This window comes from Podarcis liolepis, assembly GCF_965112155.1.
Source record: "Podarcis liolepis genome assembly, chromosome: 12".
In the NCBI taxonomy this organism is placed as follows: domain Eukaryota; kingdom Metazoa; phylum Chordata; class Lepidosauria; order Squamata; family Lacertidae; genus Podarcis; species Podarcis liolepis.
Genome location: NC_139563.1, coordinates 13,304,232 through 13,324,679, shown reverse-complemented (window position 1 = coordinate 13,324,679; position 20,448 = coordinate 13,304,232). Strand labels below are relative to the sequence as shown.

At 40.4% G+C, this 20,448-nt stretch overlaps 1 protein-coding gene across 2 annotated transcripts in view; it reads left to right on the top strand.

Moving 5' to 3' along the window:
- The window catches only part of LMBR1 (limb development membrane protein 1), a 327,116-nt gene that overhangs the window by 282,673 nt on the left and 23,995 nt on the right, over positions 1-20,448 (top strand). Inside the window, exons 2-6 of one of the 2 annotated variants that reach the window (XM_083467065.1) lie at positions 304-1,334; positions 6,387-6,490; positions 18,758-18,884; positions 19,246-19,314; positions 19,691-19,755. In XM_083467065.1, coding sequence (XP_083323191.1) covers positions 6,437-6,490; positions 18,758-18,884; positions 19,246-19,314; positions 19,691-19,755 — 315 coding nt within the window. In that variant the 5' untranslated portion in view covers positions 304-1,334; positions 6,387-6,436. The remainder of the gene's footprint in view (positions 1-303; positions 1,335-6,386; positions 6,491-18,757; positions 18,885-19,245; positions 19,315-19,690; positions 19,756-20,448) is intronic. The other variant, XM_083467064.1, reaches the window with a different exon arrangement.

Sequence of the window (20,448 nt, the reverse complement as noted above, 5' to 3'; positions counted from 1 at the left end):
TATAGGTCTGGCTTGTACATAACGCTAAACCCACAGACAATCAAATGAATCATGGATTGTTTTTCCAAAGTTTTATTTGTTTTCCAGCTGCTCTTGCCCCATGCTGTTGTAGTTTTTCTAGAGTTGGGTGGGCAAACAAACTGTGGTTAAAGAAGGCTGTTGGGTTCACACGTAACACCAGGCCAATGTTTGGTGAACCAAAAACAAACCATGGTTTCAAATCACTGAACAAACCGTAGTAAATTTATTTAGTTTTAATTTAGTTTTAATTTATTTTAAATTAACCGTAGTTAATTTATTTAGTTTTAATTTATTTTAATGAACTATGGTTTAGTATAATGAATGAATGAGGCCAAATAAGTGTTTTTCTGTTGTAGAAGAAGAATACTCTTGTGCTCTCCAAGCACAAAACTAAAATATATGCTGCTTGCATAGCTTTTTAGCTCTTAGTTTTTGACAATAGATACCGTGTTTATGAATCAAATAGCCTGATGAAAGCAAAAACTGAAAATAGAATCTGCATTCCCCGTATTTAAATTTTCTTTAAAACTTAGGTGTCCACTGAGAATTTTGACTTTTTGAATAGCTTTTATAAGAACTCTTATAAAAGTATCATTATCATAACTTCCATACGGCATGGGAGCTGCAATCTGACAATTCTCAGCCCAGAGCCTCCTTATGCATGCCAGTCTAGTTGTGTTGTTCTTTGGATTCTGGCATATGTGTGTGTTTCCTTTTTAGTATTCATCTGCAAACCAAAATTTGTTTGAATTTGCTCCCATGCAGAGCTTTTCATTACTTCAGCAGTACTAGACTTTTACAGCAGAGGGAGCACTTTCATTAACCTTGACAGATGTTTGGTTTTCTTTAACACATTCGGGAATAGTGTCTTGTTTTGTTTTGTGAGGTATAAGGAAAGATAAGGAAGTGAGAGGATGGTGTGCTAATTGAACTGCTTAGAGGCCATTTTGGTATGTGTAAGACATATATAAATTAATAATAATAGCAGCTAATATTTGATAGGTCTCCATTCTATTTTTTTTAAAAATTAAACTTTGCATGTTGAATATTAGCTCTGGTGCCTGCAAAGCAGTGGCAGTTATGCATTGAAGCTCTTTTTAAGCTGTTTTCATTAACTTAACAGTTTGAACTGTTGTATTAGCAGTAACAATAATTCTTCTTTTTGATTTTCAGGCTATTCTTGAGTACATTTACACTTGCAGTTTCAGCTGGTGCTGTCCTCCTTCTACCTTTCTCAATAATCAGCAACGAAATCCTGCTCTCTTTTCCACATAGCTACTATATTCAGTGGTTAAATGGATCTCTAATTCATGGTTTGTATTATATCATTTTAATATTGGTACTTGAATTTGAAACGCAAAATTATCTTAAGTGTACCAGCTATGCATCAAATCAGAACCATTAGGGTACACAGATTACTTTAGGAAATATTTTCCATCCTAAGTAGGGGCATTCAGTAAACTGGGCAGGTAATCTTACCTCCTTTCATCTTTAGAATGCTCTTTTTTCATAAGGGCTCTCCAAATCCTGAACTTATGCATCTTCTGCAATTGATGCAAGATGCTTTTAGTCAAACTGGCTTTTGGTGGCAAGGGACATGGTACAATAATTAGCATTTTCTTTTCCACCCTGAGCTCTTGGGACAGGGTGATTGTAAGTCCAGTTAAAACAACAACAACAACAAAACAAACAAACAAACAAACAAACAAACAAACAAACAAACAGGACTTCCATTGGATAGATCAACTTAACTATTTTTCAGAAGGGGTTGAATGCTGTCTTTTAGACACTCCTCAATTATCTATACTAGATTTGTGGGATGTGGCGGCATCCCCAATTAGTTGTCATTCTGGTTCTGTGTGGGAAGAATGAAACTTGGGAAGAGTGGCTGCTTTGTTTTCATTATAGAGTTTGTTTTTATGAGGTCAGAGATGTCCTGCTCTACTTCTGTCCAGTATTCAGATTAGTATTCTGAACCACACAGAACTGGCGTTCCACAGGTGATAACACAAGCAGTGTACCTGAGAGTCAGCAGTGAATGGTATGTGAATCGCAGTCTGATGGCGGTCATACATTCAAACCCAGAGGTAACATGGTTCAAAGGCAGTCTTAAAGTCAAAACAGAGGGAGGCCCAGCAAATAGCTAGGTAGACACAACTCATTGACAGGCTGCTCCTCCGTGATGTTTGCCTCAGGGAGCTCCTGGTCATCCTCCAGCTCACCAATAGCAACAAGCTACATATGTGAACCCACATATCCAACTGTACGATGAATACAGTGGTGCCCCACAAGGCGAAGGCCTCGTAAGACGGAAAACCCGCTAGATGAAAGGGTTTTCCGTTTTGGAGGTGCTTCGCAAAACGAATTTCCTATGGGCTTTCTTCACAAGACGACAATGCCTTGCGAGTTCCTGCGGTTTCCCCCCCTTCCCCCCCTTTTGCTAAGCCGCTAAGCCGCTTATCAGCTGATCCGATCAGCAGATAAGCCGCTAAAAGCCGCTAATAGCGGTAATCCGCTAATCCGTCAATGGGTTTGCTTCGCAAGACGAAAAAACCGCTAGACGAAGAGAATCACAGAACGGATTCTTTTCGTCTTGCGAGGCACCACTGTAGATTTAAGGGGGCATGAGATAAATGAAGATCATCAATGGTAACTCTGCTTTGAGAGACTGATGTGTGGGAATGTGTGTATAAAGACTGCCACTCTTTTTGGCACTTCAGTTTGCAGTGCAGAAGCAAGATTATTGGCTGTGCAAGACAGGAATTATTCCGTTTCTTTGCTTTGAAGATGAGAAAGCTAGTGTGGTGTAGCACTTAGAGTAGGATTTGGGAAACCCAGGATCAAATCCCACTTAGCTATGAAGCTCACTGAGTAGTGCTGGACCAGACACTATCTCACCTGCCTTATGAGGTGGTGGTGAGAAAAAAACTTGTGTGCCACTTTGAGCTCCTTGAAGGCAAAATGGAATATAAATTGAATAAATAAATTAGTGGCGTGTGAATAAAGGGTCTGTGAAATAGCGACATTGAAGTCACCATATTTTTTTGGGGGGGGAGGAGTAATTGAACAGGTGGAGTATACTGCTTAGTCAGCAGCTTAGAATCTCAGTGTGATATTGAATGTCATATACAAAGTTATACAGTGGTACCTCGGTTTACGAACTTAATCTGTTCTGGAAGTCCGTTCTTAAACCAAAACCGTTCTTAAACCGAGGTGCGCTTTCCCTAATGAAGCCTCCTGCCTTTGGTGCCCTTCCACTGTTCGGATTCCATTCTTAGACCGAGGTAAAGTTCTCAAACCAAGGCACTATTTCCAGTTTTGCGGAGTTTGTAAACCAAATCGTTCTTAAACCGGGCTGTTCTTAAACCAAGGTACCACTGTATTAACTTTAGTTAGCTGCTGAATTTGTGTGCTTGGGGGTCCTCAGTCATTGTGGTATCCAAGCGCTAGCATGGATTGTTTTAGATACTTAATATTTTTAATTCTTTCACTAGAATGTGTTACTTCCCTTGAGTCCTTCATAGAGAAATTGAATTAATAAAAATATATTTGTGTATCATCTGCTACCTGGGGGGCGCACATGGTAGTTTAAAACCAGAAGCTCCTACATGAAGTTTGTTTATCTTATTTTGCATAGTAATATCTGTAATCTACATGTAAGCATATAATTTTGCAGTCTATTCCTATAGTAGATTCCTTTATAAAGGGTGTTTAATTGAATGCAGAAATCTTTTGAAAACTTTGAAAATGCATTGTGCTTGATACAAACATCTAGGGAATGCCAGGTTTATTACACTTAGAATCCTAGAATTGTAGACTCAGAAGGGACCCCCGTGTTCACCCAGTCCAGCCCCCTGCAGTGCAGGAATATGCAGGTGAAATGTATGGGAACTGAACACTGGCCTTACAAGCACCATACTTGTAACCAACTGAGCTAACTGGAATAGGCTAGTGATTGTAGTTCAGTTATTCATTTGTAATGATTCTGAAAGCCAAGGTAGATAACCTTTTCAAGTGAAAAGAATAATTTTAAGGTATGTCTAACACCAGATAAATTTAGCTCACTTTCAAAACTCTTGAGATAGTGGAATGTGCATAAAATGAACATGACAAATGTGAGGTTCTGGTTATCTCATATGTGTCCAGCAGATGGGGATAGAATATAGTGAAAATTCCACATCCACACAATGCCGAACTTGCATTCTATTCCACAAGTACTGTCGGCAAGGGTGAGGCTTTATCAGAAGTGGTAACATGCTTGCTTAATTGCAGTTTTCTTTCACTTAAATGCTTTAACATTTAGATTGTATCAGTTAAGCTGGCAAGGTTTGTGTGGGTTGCTCATAAAATCCTTCATACATTGTAGTTTGTCATCAGCCGCATTAATGCTTAGGGTGTGGTTGCTCACCCCATGCTTTGCGCACCCAGCCAGTTTACCCCCTCCCCAGACAACCTTTTGTTCCTCCTTTATGATATCCTCTCTTTGGGGGGGTTAAAAGAGTTACCGGCAGTAATAGGCCTATGCTTCTTCATACATATAAAAGCAATTTTTGGCACACAAATATTTGTGGACAAAGTAAGTATAGGAGAACAATTAGGTGTGCATAGCAAAACATTCCAAACATATTTTCAGGGTGTAGTTTGATTCCCTGCCCCCCTTGACAAAGATCTTGCACAAGCTGCTCGCCTCATAGGTTCTTCTAAGGAAAAGAGGACCAAACTTTGAATGGATGAGGTTGAGTTCTACGTTGCACTGCCTGCAGTAATTTTCAGAGAGCTAGACAACATGTGGCATGCAACTGAGCCACTTCAGATGCCAATCTATTATTTTATTTTATTTATTTTATATACAGTCTTTCACCCAAAGATCACAGGGCAGTGCACAACAGAAATATACAAAACGAAAACATGAAATGGATTACATAATAACAAAAGAAATCACCCCGTAAAAACACAATTTAAAGGCCCTAGATTGCTCAAAGGCCAGGTATTATAGGAACACTTTTGTGCAGTGCCTAAAGATATGTCATGAAGGCACCAGGTGAGCCAGAGCCTCCCTGGGGAGAGCATTCCACAAATGGGGAGCCGCTGCAGAAAAGGGCCGTTCTCATGTTGCCACCCTGCAGACCTCTCTCGGAAGGGGGCACACGAAGAAGGGCCTCACATGATGATTGCAGGGTCTGGGGCAGTTCATATGAGGGGAGGCAGTCCTGGAGGTATTGTGGTCCTAAGCCATTAAAAGCGCTATAGGTCAAAACCAGCACTTTGAATTGGGTCTGATTGGCAGCCAGTGCAGCTGGTCCAGGATCAGAGGTCAAGGAAACTGAACAGGGACATATTTCCCCATCTCTCCTCATGACAGAGGCTATCATACAAGCAGTTTCTGTGCCAAAACCAGGCCAAAACCCTGATTGAAATGGATCCAGAAAATTGGTTTCCTCCAAGAAGAGGAATCTAGTTTTCAAACTAAGTACAGTGGTACCTCGAGTTACAAACGCCTCAGGTTACAAACGCTTCAGGTTACAAACTCCACTAACCTGAAGGAGTTACATTGAGTTGAGAACTTTGCCCCAGGATGAGAACGGAACTTGTGCACCATCGGCGCAACGGCAGCATGAGGCCCCATTAGCAAAAGCATGCCTCTAGTTAAGAACAGTTTCAGGTTAAGAACGGACCTCTGGAACGAATTAAGTTTGTAACTAGTGGTACCACTGTACTTCAGAGTAGTGAAAGTGTCAGTGAGCATTATATTTGGGTTCTGCTGTTAACACTGGAAGGTAATAATTAAGTGATATAGTGGTCTTTCATAAGCAGATGAGAATAAAGTTCAGCAGTGAGCTGAATTGTGGACAAACACTTTTGGTATGAATTAATTTCACAGAACCAACGTGTTTATTCCGAAGATTTCACAAACCTGGCCTTTCCCCCTACCATTTTGCTCATGTTTGCTGACTCTGGGTAGCTGCTTTGGCATACTGTATTTTTAAAAAACATGATATCTGTTCATTATAGCCAGCCAGGGTTCATACAACCAGTGTACTGATGTCACGCTGCCACATAGTCAATCAAATTCAGCTACAAGACATTTGAGAAACCAAATCAAATCAGGGCAATGGTGCCTTCTTTTACATGTCTCCCAAATTGGCAGCTCGGGGAAGAGGTTTTGCAGGATAATACCCCTGCCCTTTTTGCTAATTTCCCCACCTACTTTCAGCTATAGTAAACTTGAAATCATTAGAAATAACTGAGCATGTTTCTTCACTTCAGTGAGGGTGTTGTGGAATAAATGATAGAACTCATTTTGTGTTATACTGTAAAGATTCTGCAGTTTTCACAAGTAACACATACATTTTGTTTTTCTCTAGGCTTATGGAATCTTGTTTCTCTCTTTTCCAACCTTTGTTTGTTTGTACTGATGCCCTTTGCTTTCTTCTTTCTGGAGTCGGAAGGCTTTGCTGGCTTAAAAAAGGTGCGTGGGTATTAAATATATGTGAATGTGATGGTTAAAATACTATGAGCAGCCAGCAGCGTTATATATATAAAACTAATGGCCAGCTTTTAGGATCTATGTAAAACAAATTGTTGTGTGTTAAATGATGATAGTAATTGGCGTTGGCAATATTTATGTATAAACCTGAGTAATAGGAACTTAAAAATATAGTAGCAACAAAACTCTTGGCTGGTCTGCATTCAGGCTAGTCCTCTTAATATATTAGGTTTGATAACCTTGCTTGGCAGGGGGTTGGACTCGATGGCCCTTGTGGTCTCTTCCAACTCTATGATTCTATGAAATAACACAGTACACAAATAATATTTTTGAAGGAGTATAACAAGTGAGTGTGAGAGAGATTTATTTAGGGAGTTTATATCTGAAATACGTTATGAATCTTGAAGGGGCCCAGAAGCGACCTTAAGTCTCATTGCTTTACAATTTTGGGTCTAGTAGACCCAAATGGAGTCACATGACTTAAATTGATTAATTTTGGGTTGTATATATTTCAACAATCCCAAAGTTTGAGAGTCAGTAGCACAGTTGTAAAGGTACAGTGATCTGTTGTGGAACAATCCCATTGAAGAAAATAACAGTGGTTACCCAGACATTGCCGGTTGCAAATGGGCCCCCATAACTGTTGAAGCTTCAGGGCCACAAAAGGACAGGTCCACCATTGGGCTGACACTTAAAAAAAATGAGTAAAATTTTGCACCAGGCTCACTGTGACAGCACTCTGGGCCTTCCCCTGAAAACACGCTTCAGACACCCCTATTTACAAGTCCTGGTCGCAAGCTCCCAGAGACTGCAATCAGCTAAATAGAACAACTGCTGACTGCTAACTCCTCCCATTGTTTGGTATGGTCTCCTTCTTAGTCTTAGTTTCCTTCTGCAGGTTATCCTCCACCTCTGCCATCTGAATTAATCCTTTCCTCTTCATGTGGAGTCCCCATAGATACAATTTAGAAGTCTCCTTTGTATTCCTGTTCAGACAGATTTATATTTTGAAGCCCAGACAGGGCAAAATGCATATGACAGCATATGAGCATGAAAACGGTTCAGATATCCAAGGGATCCTGGAATCTGCTAGTCAGGCCACTGGTCGATCTCAGTCAGTACTGTCAACATGTTTGACTGTGGCTCTCCAGGTTTTTAGATAGGAGTCTTTCTCACCTGTACCTGGAGAATTGAACCTGGGGCCTTCATCATGCAAAACAGATGTTCTACCATTGAGCTGTCGCCCTTCACTGAATATCTGATACCTGCATTGCTTCACAGGTGGTGGTGTATGAAAATGTACATACCATGCCTGCAGAGGAATTTTTGTATCTGGTGTGTGTGTGTGTGTGTGTGTGTGTGTGTGTGTGTTTATGAAACTTTCCTACACACACAATCATACTCCTCAATAAATGAAATGGAAATAGGTTTTTCCAAAATAATGAATTTGTTTTTTACTATATAAAAAATGTAAATAAAGTAGAGCTAAAAAAAATGTAAATGTGCTTCTGGATAAATTGATTAAATGTAGCAACATGAATATAAATAATTAAAACTCTTCACTTTTTCTTTGTATATATTTACACCATCTTTTAAAATGGCAAATTTCAGGGAGCAAGATTAGGTGCTCCCAAACCATTTGTTAATGGAAGTAGGTGCAAGTTTCTATGAGGATGTAAGTGATGAAGTGAGTGAATTCTGAACTATCTACCATATTTTTCGCCCTATAGGACGCACTTTTTCCCCTCCAAAAATGAAGGGGAAATCTGGGTGCGTCCTATGGGGCGAATGCAGGCTTTCGCTGAAGCTTGGAGAGCGAGAGGGGTCGGTGCGCACCGACCCCTCTCGCTCTCCAGGCTTCAGGAAGACATCCACAGCCTAGGCAGCCCTGCAGGAGTTCCCGCAGGGCTGTCTAGGATGCGGATAGCAGCCTGTTTCCCGGAGCGTCGGGCGCCCTGAAAGCAGAGCGCCCGGCGCTTTGGGAACACCTCTGCAGCGTGGGGAGCCCTGCAGGAGTTCCCCGCAGGGCTCCCCACGCTGTGGATAGCAGCCTGCCGCCCGGCGGGCAGGGTGCCCTGAAGCAGAGCGCCCCTCGCGCCGGGCAGACATTGGCCAGCCCCACAAGCTCGAGGGACAGCAGGGAGGCGCAGCGCCGCCATCCCGCTGTTCCTTGACCTGGTTCGGTTTCCCGACCTGCTTTTGGGGGGGAAATAAAGAATTCCCCCCTTTATTTCCCCCCCCCCCAAAAAACTAGGTGCGTCCTATGGGACGAAAAATATGGGAATTCAAAATGTGAATTGATGTTTGATATTACTTTATGGTGAGTATTTTTATAGCATTTGAAAAGCCATTTATCCTCCCCCCCCCCCGAACAAGTCTTGAGGTTCTCCCATTAGGTAGGACTACAATCTGTATCTGATATCTGAGGCCTCCACAGATGTAATGATACCAATCCCCTAATCATCATTATGGAGCTGGGATCCAGCTAAGGAATATGCATTTTCTTTAGAAACACACACTCTCTCCCCTCAGTCTCTGCTTCTTTCTACATGATTGTTGTTATCGCTGTGCTGATTTTGGAAACAAGTCTTGGATAGTGTTCACCATGGCTTTGTCTCTGGACCATAGCTATACTGCTTTTGATTAAGGCTGATGGGAATATGTAATTCTGCTACCTTTTCATAACCCTATTACTACTATTACTGTTTATCTGAAGAAGTGTGCATGCACACAAAAGCTTATACCCAGAACAAACTTAGTTGGTCTCTAAGGTGCCATTGGACATTTTTAATATATATTTTGACTGCGTCAGACCAACACGGCTACCTTCCTGAACTTATTACTACAGTTAAGGAACAGACAGTGTTAAATTTGCAGTTATGAAAGAAAGTCTTCTGACTCTTTTTGGGTACCGGCTGATGGCTTGACGGCTAGAACTTAACCTCCTACCCTAGTGTAATATATTGTATAATAAATTATGACATATTTTGATAATGAAAAGTAGGCCTTAGTAATGTTTATAACATCTAGACTAATATTTTCTGTTTGTTTAAAAAAGATAAATCCTCATCACTACCACTATTTGCTGCTTGCAAATTTATTGTGAGTTATTCTGTTCTAATTGATGGCATTCATTCTCTATGGCATATGGTACCTCTGGAAGGCTCCCATTGATTCCCTTGGGCAAAAGTTGTTTTTTTTAAACCACTTCCATATTACACAGAGATACAGATACGGAAATTGGCCACTCACCACGGATGGATGCAGTGTTCTGAAAATCAAACTAAACACGATTCTCTGTCTAGGGTTTTAATTAAACCATTCTGTTAATTCAGACAGGATATTTTAGGCCTAAGGGGATTAACTCACTGCTTTTTAAAAGGGGCTTAAATGGCCTTTTCCCTTAGTCCACTGTTACATTTTTTTATTGGGTCTGCAGTTTTCTCCATATTCTTTAAATTGTAAATCTAGATAGATCCGTCTTCACTCTGAAAGCTGGTTTTCAGTACTTACATCCTTGTTAAATGTCTTGGAGTTCATTATTGCCTTGATAGTAAACAAACATAATTGTTTTAGTTACCCAAATTATTTCACCTAGGCTTACTTTTAGAATCTACTTTTTCACTTATTCACTCATTGTGATACACAAAGCATTAAAAGCACATAAGAAGGGCAATGTAATTAATTTCCTATATTTTAATTCTTGATTTTTATTTTACCCAAGGAGATTTTGTTCATCTGCTGCTTGACTTTTGTTGTTGTTGTTAATATGCAGCTGGTGCTTCAGCTGGTTCTTTTTGGAATAATTTACCTATTATGTGAATTGGTAGCTTCTCTGTCTCATTGTGTTAGAGCCAAGCTACACTTTCCTATGTGGAAGGACTATTTTATGCCATGCACTTGAGCACTGCGTCAGAAAAAGGAAGCTGAATCAAGGATGTTCTTCTGCTTGCGCAAGCAGAAGCATGAGAGTTGTTACAGCGCTGTGTGATGGTCTGAGAAAGCTCTTCCACAAGCATTTCCAAAATAGCAATGGGAGTGTCCTTCTTTCCCCTCATGGCTCTTTGGAGCTAGTGTGGTGTAGTGGTTAGAATGTCAGACTAGGGAGATAAGGGTTCAAGTCCCCATTTGACCCAAGAAGCTCAGCGAGTGACATTGGGCCAGTCACAGTCTCTCAGCCTAACTTCATAGGATTGTTGTGAAGATAAAATGGAGTGGGGAGAACTATTACACCACCTTGAGATATAAATATAATAGAGGCGCAGGTGGTGCTGTGGTCTAAACCACTGATCCTCTTGGGCTTGTCGATTGTAAGGTTGGCAGTTTGAATCCGCACATGACGGGGTAGGCTCCCATGGCTTCGTCCCAGCTCCTGCCAACCTAGCAGTTTGGAAGCATACCAGCGTGAATAGATAAATAGGTACTGCTGCAGCGGGAAGGTAAATGGCATTTCTGTGTGATATGGCATTTGTCACGGTGTTCTGTACGCCAGAAGTGGTTTAGTCATGCTGGCCACATGACCTGGAAAAGCTGTCTGTGGACAAAGGCCGGCTCCCTCGGCCTGAAGCAAGATGAACGCCGTGCCCCAAGGTTGAATTCAACTAGACTTAACTGTCTAGGGATCTTTTACCTTTCCCTTTAGCTATAAATGTAACAATATATACTGTACATACATGCATAAATAAACAAAACAAAACAAAAAACACCATTGCCTTCTAAGCCTGTGATCCAAAGAACTGTGGAATTAGTTCTTGATAACAAGGACCTTTAGACATGTTCTTTTCAAGATAGCACCCCCCCACCCACAAACACAAAAACTCATGAGTTTTTAAAACAGTTTGTGACAAGTTTATCAGCAACAAAATATTGCAGTATATCTTCTAGAATATTATAACTTGTAAGGAGCTTACAAGTGGTCTTCCTCTGATGCGGCATTCGGCTGCACAGTTTTGCATCAGGTGCTTTGATCGCTAGCACTGCAATTGGGACACGTCCAGTTGGGAACCATTGTGGTATGTCCCAAGCAAGTTAATCCCTCGTCAACTTACAGAAATAGGACGGTAGGTGATGAGGGTTTAACTAGGGCCCTCTCCTCTTGGGTGTGCAGTTCAGTTTTCTGTTAAAAATATGTGTTCATTATTTACTTCTACATTTTTCTGTGTATCCTTGTTTTGATCTGGGGTGGGAGGTATACAATTCTGCTTAGATGTTTTACAGAAGGACACAGTTAACACCTGCTACAGCTTGGCGAGTCTGAAAAACTGATCAGAGCGAGCTGACATCTCAGAAATCGTTGCTCCTGCCTACAGCATGTGATCAGAATAGAATAGAATAGAATAGGCTTCCCCCTCTGAATTAAAAAAAAAAGTTTTAGACTTCTAAGTTGCTTGAAGTTCACCCAATTAAGCTGATCTCTCCCTCTTGTTTCTCAGTAACCTCATTTTGGTTTGATTGTATTGCCCTGAGTTTGCTATTATAGGGGATGCGGCATGGGGATGCGGGTTATTGGAAAGGAAAGTACCGTATTTTTTGCTCTATAATACTCACTTTTTCCCTCCTAAATGGTAAGGGGAAATGTGTGTGCGTCTTATGGAGCGAATGCAGGCTGTGCAGCTATCCCAGAAACCAGAACAGCAAGAGGGATTGCTGCTTTCACTGTGTAGCGATTCCTCTTGCTGTTCTGGCTTCTGAGATTCAGAATATATTTTTTCTTGTTTCCCTCCTCCAGAAACTAGGTGCATCTTGTGGTCTGGTGCGTCTTATAGAGCGAAAAATACGGTAATTCTTAAATTTCCATGTTCCATGATAAACCTTTTGCATTGGCTTAAGGAGCTATTTGGATTTTGGCCTGTATGTTGAAATCTCAGCTGTCAGAGTATGTATGTATTTTATTAAATTTCTATCTCTCCTTTCCTCCCAAAGGAACCTAGGGGAGCAGTGCACACAATGTGTACACAACGCCATAAGTTCAATTTGTGTTTATTCTCAATTGAAAGATAAATGCTGTTTATATGTGTTCATAACCTAGCTATAGTGATGCTTCTTCACATATCATCAAATGTATTATCATAGTAAGAAGGGCTTCTGAAGGGGCATCATTTGTATTTTATTGAAATGCGAAATTTGAAACATGAATAAAAAACACACACCATAGCATACTTTCACCTTGGGTTTTTGTGTGTGTGGGTTTTTTTGCCCTTGAAGTTATGGCATAAAATTTACCATGAGCGACAGCAACATCCTGACCAATTATGCAAAGTATCCAGACATCTTCATGTTTGAAACACAGCACAAGAAGTCTGTGGATTAAGAAGTTAACTCCGAGAACATCAAAAGAGAGTGCTTGATAATAAAAGCAAATGGTAGAAAATTTTGAGGTAACTTCCTTGCTTAATTAATTAGGTAGGCCAGGTGGAAGTGAAGAGGCCAGTGTTGGTGCTCAGAATATCTATAAAGCTGAGCAACATGACAGCACAATAGAGGAGGAACAAAGATTGTTTTAATATACTTCTATCCTGTGTCACAGTTTGAAATTGTCCTGGTTTATGTCCCTTTTGGCAAACTTACATAAAAGTGACCCTGTACTGTATTTTATGACCAGATGACTTCCCCCCCCTCAGTGGCTAATTTGTATCAGGCCCCCAATGTTAAAGAGACAGAGAAATGAGTAGGAAGTCTAAGCCAGTATGTCTCAAGGACGCTTCATTGCGTTCTTTCATTATTTTTGCTCGTTTTTTTTGCCACTGATCATCCATAAATTGTTGGAAATAAGTGATTAAGGAAGTGCTGCTTAGTGTTAGTGGCACATGGATGTTCTTGGTGAGCCGTTTTTTTGTGGGTGAAAGGAAATCAAGCACTGCGAAAAACAAAAAGGAAGGCTCCTGCTGGGAACCTTTCAAGGAAATTTAACTTGCATAATGTTTTGATCTTGGTGTTTGTTACAAAAAATAGAGCAATATTTCACCAGCTGTTGTGTGTCAAGTAGTAACCCCATCACCACTTCCACCTCTCCCTCTCTAGCATAGAACAGTTGTAATAAGAAAACTGTTTGAAAATAAAACAGGCTTAGCCTTATTTTTTGTACAGATATGAGTGAGAGATCGCTGCCCAAAAGACTTTATTTATGACAGCTCAGTTCTTCAAGTTATGTTAAGCATTTCTGTAGTTCTTCAAATTGTTTCCTAAATTTTCAGCAGTGAGAAACAATTTGCAACAAGAGACTGCATAGCACTGTACAGATAATATGCAGGGGAAAAAATCTATAAAACTTCAGTTAAATAATTTACACCTTTGTGGTGATTTTAGGTCCTATATGTTTTTTAAACAGAAAAAAGCAAATTAGTGCTGGCTATTTAATATAGATGACTGATATGCTGTGACTCCTTAGTTCACAGGATCATTCCTGATAGATTTTGGAGTTCATAAACTACATTATTTGAAATTTCAGCTATGCCAAGAATAGCAGGTTTAGAAATTGATGGAGCAGCCTTACATATAGGTTTAATGTTTGATTTTTTGGCACAGAGAGAATCTTATTTGGCATCATCTTTGAATATTGTTTAGTACAAATGCTTTAGATCTTGGCTTTCTTGCCAGGTATCTTAACACAGTTTTACATGTTTTAAGAAGTCAGTGCAGAATTATCTTAACTGTGATGGAATATTTGTAGTGCATCACTTAGAGGATTTGTTGTTAAAAACATTTTGTTCCTCTAAAAAAATTCTGGAATAACTTTAATCCCTTTTATTTTTGGTAATACTATTAAAGACGAGGGCAGCTCTTCACTGGGGAATCATCTCTTGATTAAACTCTTGCCTTTTTCCCAAGCAGGGTTTTCTGTATAGCTTCCCAGAAAAATTGTTAATGAGAAGAGAGTTCCTTTATATGACAGAAGCCCACTCTATGCCTGCTGAAATATCTGAAGTTTGGGATAAGCACAAGCTACTGTGAATATTGGCTTTCCAAACAGAATAATGGAATGTGGTTAGGAGTGTGTGTTTATTTGGCATTTACTCTCATATTTATTTGTCTATAAAAATCATTCATCACAGACTGAAATTTTAGTGCTCTGATCTCAGTGAAATGTTTACTGGTATGCAGCTGAATTGTGCTGCACTATATTACACCCTATGTACTTTTTCATTACCAGAACTAGAAGCAAAAGTTATTTAATCAGTGACATCAAAGGCTGCAATGTTTTGACATGTGCTAAAATCTTAAGTTAATATTTTCTTTAAAATTCATTTAAAGCATACTACTATAGGTGTTTTGTTTAAAGTGGCATCCTCGCTGGCTTAGGGCTTTCTTTGCAAGTAGTGGTCAAGGCTATTATTAAACATAAATTTGAAAATCCTCGAACTATAAAAGCCACAATATAGGGCATTTGATACTATGGTTGCTAATTAAAACTGCAGCAGCATTGGTGACTTCAGGGTGACTTCAGTACAGATGATGGGCAAATAATTTGGGCCAGGTCTACACCATGCAACAACCCTGCCCATTCCTTCTCTAACAAGAATAAATTATATGAAACAAATGAATTTACATATTTTTGCCTCATTCATGTTTGCCTCATTTATTATTTTTTAAAAGTTCTGGAGTGGTATTGGAATGCTAAATTATTGTGCCAGCGTTAGAAAAGAATATTTTTATCAATATTTTTTTCCTAAGTACAGCTCCTAGAAAAAGAATTAAGCAGTAAAACGTTCTGGTTGGGTCTGTTTCATGGGTGTTTCTCAGATTTGCCAGTTGCATAGAGGGCAGTGCCATAAAATGTAATGTCAGCATACATTGCAAGAGGCCAAGATGTTCTGCCAGAATTGTGTGTTAAATCCTGAGTTCTGTAGAAACATGTCAGCTTATTGTTCAGACCCCTCCTCTACTTTTTAAAAAGGAATATAACTATTTTAACTTCATTGATAATTTAGTGTCCTGCAATGCTGATTCAGTTTGTTGAAATACCGTATTTTTCGCCCTATAGGACGCACCGGCCCATAGGACGCACCTAGTTTTCAGGGGGGGAAATCAAGGAAAAAATATGACACCCCCCCCCCGCAGCTCTGGGAGCAGTGGACAGGCTGCACACAGCCTGTGCGCTACTCCAAGACCTTCTCCCTGCTTTTGCGGGAGGTGGCGGAATTCCCCCACCTCCCGCAAAAGCCCACAGGAGCCCCGCGTGACTCCTGCGGGCTTTTCGACCAGGAGGGAGAAGGGACTGAAACGGCCAGTCAGTTCCTTCTCCCTCCTCGGGGAAAAGCCCCCAAGAGCGGCACGCTCTTTAAAGGGTGCGCGGCTCCTGCGGGCTTTTCTAGGAGGTGGGGGAATCCCCCCCCATAGAAAAGCCAGCAGAGGCCGCAGAGCCCCTTTAAAGAGCGTGCGGCTTTTGCCTGCTTTTGCGGGAGGTGGGGGAATTCCCCCATCTCCCGCAAAAGCCCACAGGAGGGTTGGAGAGTAGTGGGAAGGCGTCGTGCGCCTCCCCGCTGCCCCCCATCCTCTGGGGCTGGCGATGGGGGAAGCGCTGCTTTCCCCACCGTCAGCCTCAAAGCCGGGTTGGAGAGTAGCGGGAAGGCGTCGTGCGCCTCCCCACTGCCCCCTATCCTCTGGGGCTGGCGATGGGGGAAGCGCTGCTTTCCCCCACCACCAGCCTCAAAGATCAGACTCTCCTGGCTTCAGCGGAAGCAACGTGAAGCCTCTGGAGCACAGGCTTCGGAGGCTTCGCATTGCTATCGCTAAAGCCAAGGAGCCTGCATTCGCCACCTAAGACGCACACACATTTCCCCTTCATTTTTGGAGGGGAAAAAGTGCGTCTTATAGGGCGAAAAATACGGTAGACAGCTAAAGTTTAAGATCTTTGAAAAATTTAATTGACCTTAATAATCAGTTTGAATTTTGTCACCTAATAAGGTTTAAGGTTTTGGTATTGAGCTACAAAGCCTTAAACGGTTTGGGGCCGGGATACCAGAAGGAGCTTGTTCTCCCTGTTTTCCAATGCAATCCTATGGTATTTAAAAAACACCGATCTTTGCTAATGCTTGTCATAATATCTCTTTCCTAGTTTTTATTTGCATCTTCTCCTTGTTTTTTTATAATTTTGATAATTGTTCTACTACACCACTTCAATACTTGACGTGAAAGGTGGTATCAAAATATTTTAAAATAAATATGTATGCAAATATATTATTTTAAAATGACCCTTAGTCTAGTATTCCTATTTGATGTTTAGCTTCCTTTAATATATGTATATATTACTGCTGATAGATAGCACTTTGGGGCAAGCATTGTAGGATGTGTAGGTTTCCACCAGCCTACCAAGTTCATTCATTTTTAATGAATGAGAGACAACAATTTTTGTTAGACAGTATGAGGCTTTTGTATGTCATCCATCCATGCATCTTTTATCCTGAGTATATTCAAAAATTGTGTTGCTCCCCTTCCATTTAGGTCTGCTAACTCTGATTCAAGTTTCTTGACTCTCATGTCCCAATACAGTGGTGCCTCGCGAGACGAAAAGAATCCGTTCTGTGATTCTCTTCGTCTAGCGGTTTTTTCGTCTTGTGAAGCAAGCCCATTGAAGGATTAGCGCTATTAGCGCTTTTAGCTGCTTTTAGCGGCTTTTAGCGGCTTATCTGCTGATCGGATCAGCTGATAAGCAGCTTAGCGGCTTAGAAAAAGGGGGGGGGAGGAAAAAAACTCAGCAGGAACTCGCAAGACATTATCGTCTTGCGAAGCAAGCCCATAGGAAATTCGTTTTGCGAAGCACCTCCAAAACGGAAAACTCTTTTGTCTAGCGAGTTTTCCGTCTTGCGAGGCATTCGTCTTGCGGGGCACCACTGTAGTGAATAATTGTAACAACAAAGGCAGCTTCTGTGATTTTCACTAATTTAATGAGGACACTAGCTACAAATGCATATTAATATAAGCCTCAAGCATGACTGCAGAAAGCTCCAAATCTAGTATACCAACCTAACAAGTCAGGCTTTTCTCACAATTAAAATAAATTTTATCTGTAGTCTAATACACACTGTCTTGACAAGACTTGATAATTTTCATTTGATTCTGAGTCAATAATACTTAATATTTCTTAGCCAATCCATATAATTGTATGTGTATGGTAGCCTGGTGTGTTTTCTGCTTCTACTTATTCCTGGAATTTTCCAAAAGTACAAAATCTGAAAATTTTAAGTCAAAAGTTAGATCCAGAGTCAACAGGGAACTGTCATCAGAAAACATATACTTCATGAATGGAGAGAAACTACCCTCTAGGTATAAGTTGTAAACACACTTATTGAGGCATGTCTTAATGTGTTTCAATTGACATAATAGTAATCCTCTTTAATACAGATTTATTAGGGGAGGAGAGAGGGCTTCTTTCTTAGTAATTATGCTTTGTGGCTTCCTAGTCTCTCATTGCTTCAAGACTGTAAAGTCAGCTGCCATTCGTACATGAGCTGAAAAGTTACTTTACAGGCATATTCTGCTTTTTAGAAGAATTAATTATCAGGTCCTTTATGCGCCTCTGCAGGATGGCTGTAATCGTGAAAAGAAATGCGATAGACATAGGGAAATTGGATTTGGAAGTATAGAAGGATTTTAGAAGTGCTTTTATGAAAATGAGGCTAAGCTTTTAAAACGTGCAACCTTCTCTTGCTGAATTGAAATTGGCCCTGTGGCATTGCAGGAACTTTAAAGTGAGGATCTAGGTGTCTGGCCCAGGAGAAACTGATGTGTGTTGGGCCATGTTTATATCAAACCCAGCCATCTCCAATAACCTACATGCGAAGGAACTGGTATTGCATCTCAAGTATGTGTAGTGCTGTGCTGTGCTCTTGAGGGTGTTCACATTGCAAGGAACAGAGCAGAAACCATTATGGTGGAAGACTGTGTTTGGATTGGCACATTGTACTTGAGCAAACTAATGGCGGCTGGATTACATACAACACTTGGCTTTCCATTCTCTTGACTGGAACTGTAGATAACATTTGACCAATATCCTTTCTCAGCTGAGGGACTTAATAAAAGCAGTTTGTCATTTGAAAACGCTCCTGTGAAAATATTAAGATTTATGGAATAAAATTGTTAAAAACTGTGATGCCAGTTAGTAACTGTAAACTGTTGTCTGTGGCTTTAGAAGAAGAAAGTCTAGTTTAGGCTCTCAAAAGTCACTTATGGGAGGAAATATATGGTGATCAGCTGTGTGTGGGTCAATATATATTTGTGTGTGTTTTAACTGCAAGTTATTTTTTGTTACAGGGGATCAAAGCACGCATTTTGGAAACCCTTGTTATGCTCATTCTTCTTGCACTGCTTATCCTTGGAATCGTTTGGGTGGCTTCAGCTCTCATAGACAATGATGCTGCGAGTATGGAGTCTTTGTATGGTACGGACATCTTTATAACATATTCTGTTGTTTTCAAAACATTGATATGAATAACTTGCAGTTCCAGGTTCTAGCCACTGCGGCGAACAGAAGGTATGGGGAGTTGCATTTCTCTGCTCAGCAAGAGTCTTAATTGAGGTTAAAGCAACTTGACAAATATATGCATTCATAGGGTAGATTTGTCCATGTCAGCCACTGTTAAAGTGTTAAAGTAAATGTTTGTAAGCATGGTAGTATAATTGTTTACTAAGACAGCAGCAGAATGATTGCACGGTGATCGGCATACTTTTTCCCCATGTTATTGCCCAAATGAGACAAAATACTGTACAAGCTGAATCCATTTTACCTTTTTTATTTCCAGATCTTTGGGAATTCTACCTCCCTTATTTATATTCCTGTATATCACTGATGGGATGTTTATTACTTCTACGTAAGTCTTGCCATATATACCAGAAGAGGAAGTAATGCATATGTAATTATTTTTGACGTTTTAGTATCAATAGCTTTATCCTTTCACCCCTGGCTATTGGTTTTTGTTAGACTAGTATTAACAACATTTGTTTATAAATGTGCTCACTAGTTGTGAAAACTTCAGCGCTTCACTAGTTGTGAAAACTTCATACCCCTACTAGAGTTTCTGACAGCTGAAAACAGCCAATGTCTATCCTGCATGTCAACAAATTAAGAAACTATTGGGCAGAATGGAGCTTCTCTTGCTATCTACAATTGCTCGTTCCCTATATTAATTCTTTCAGATTTTGTTTAATGGAGACTAGAACTATGTTATATTGTGTTTTCCTCCACAGTATGCACACCAGTGGGACTTTCACGAATGTTTACAGTGATGGGTCAGTTGCTTGTGAAGCCAACGGTAGGTGTTGCCTGCTTTGATGCAGTAAGCAAATGCAAACAGGTCCCAAGCATGTGGTTGGGTGGGTTGAGATCAAGTAGGAGCCTGGTCTGGCCAGGCTGTAACCCCATTACCATGAGGGGATAATGAGGCTAAATTGTCATCAAATAAACCCATATGTTCTATATTTTGTTCAGTCATAAAATACTTAACTAGGCCCCGATAAACTGGAGGAAACTTCTAAATGTCTGTTTCACACATATCCTACAGATATTTCAGAGACATTTCCACCTGAAAATAAATATTCCAAGACCACTTGGAAAAGAGTGTGAAGTATCATCACTTACCTTACTAAAGGATATTTGCAACAAAGAACTGCAGTTAGTTTTCAGTGAAGTGTGTATAGCCCTCCATACTTTTTGCACACTGTCAGGCTCTCTGTCAGACACCGAAATAAGTGTAAGCAAGCTTGCACTCATCAAAAACTGCAGTTATGGCACCTGGCTATTTTGTCGGTCAAGGGATCTAATGAGAAATTTATTTTTTGGGAAAGCAATCCATGATTTTGCAAAGAAAAGGTGCAGAAAGATAAAGCTGTGAAATGAATTGATTTATTTGTAAAACGTTTGCTGCTGTGTTGGTAAGGTAAAGGTAAAGGTACCCCTGCCTGTACGGGCCAGTCTTGACAGACTCTAGGGTTGTGCGCTCATCTCA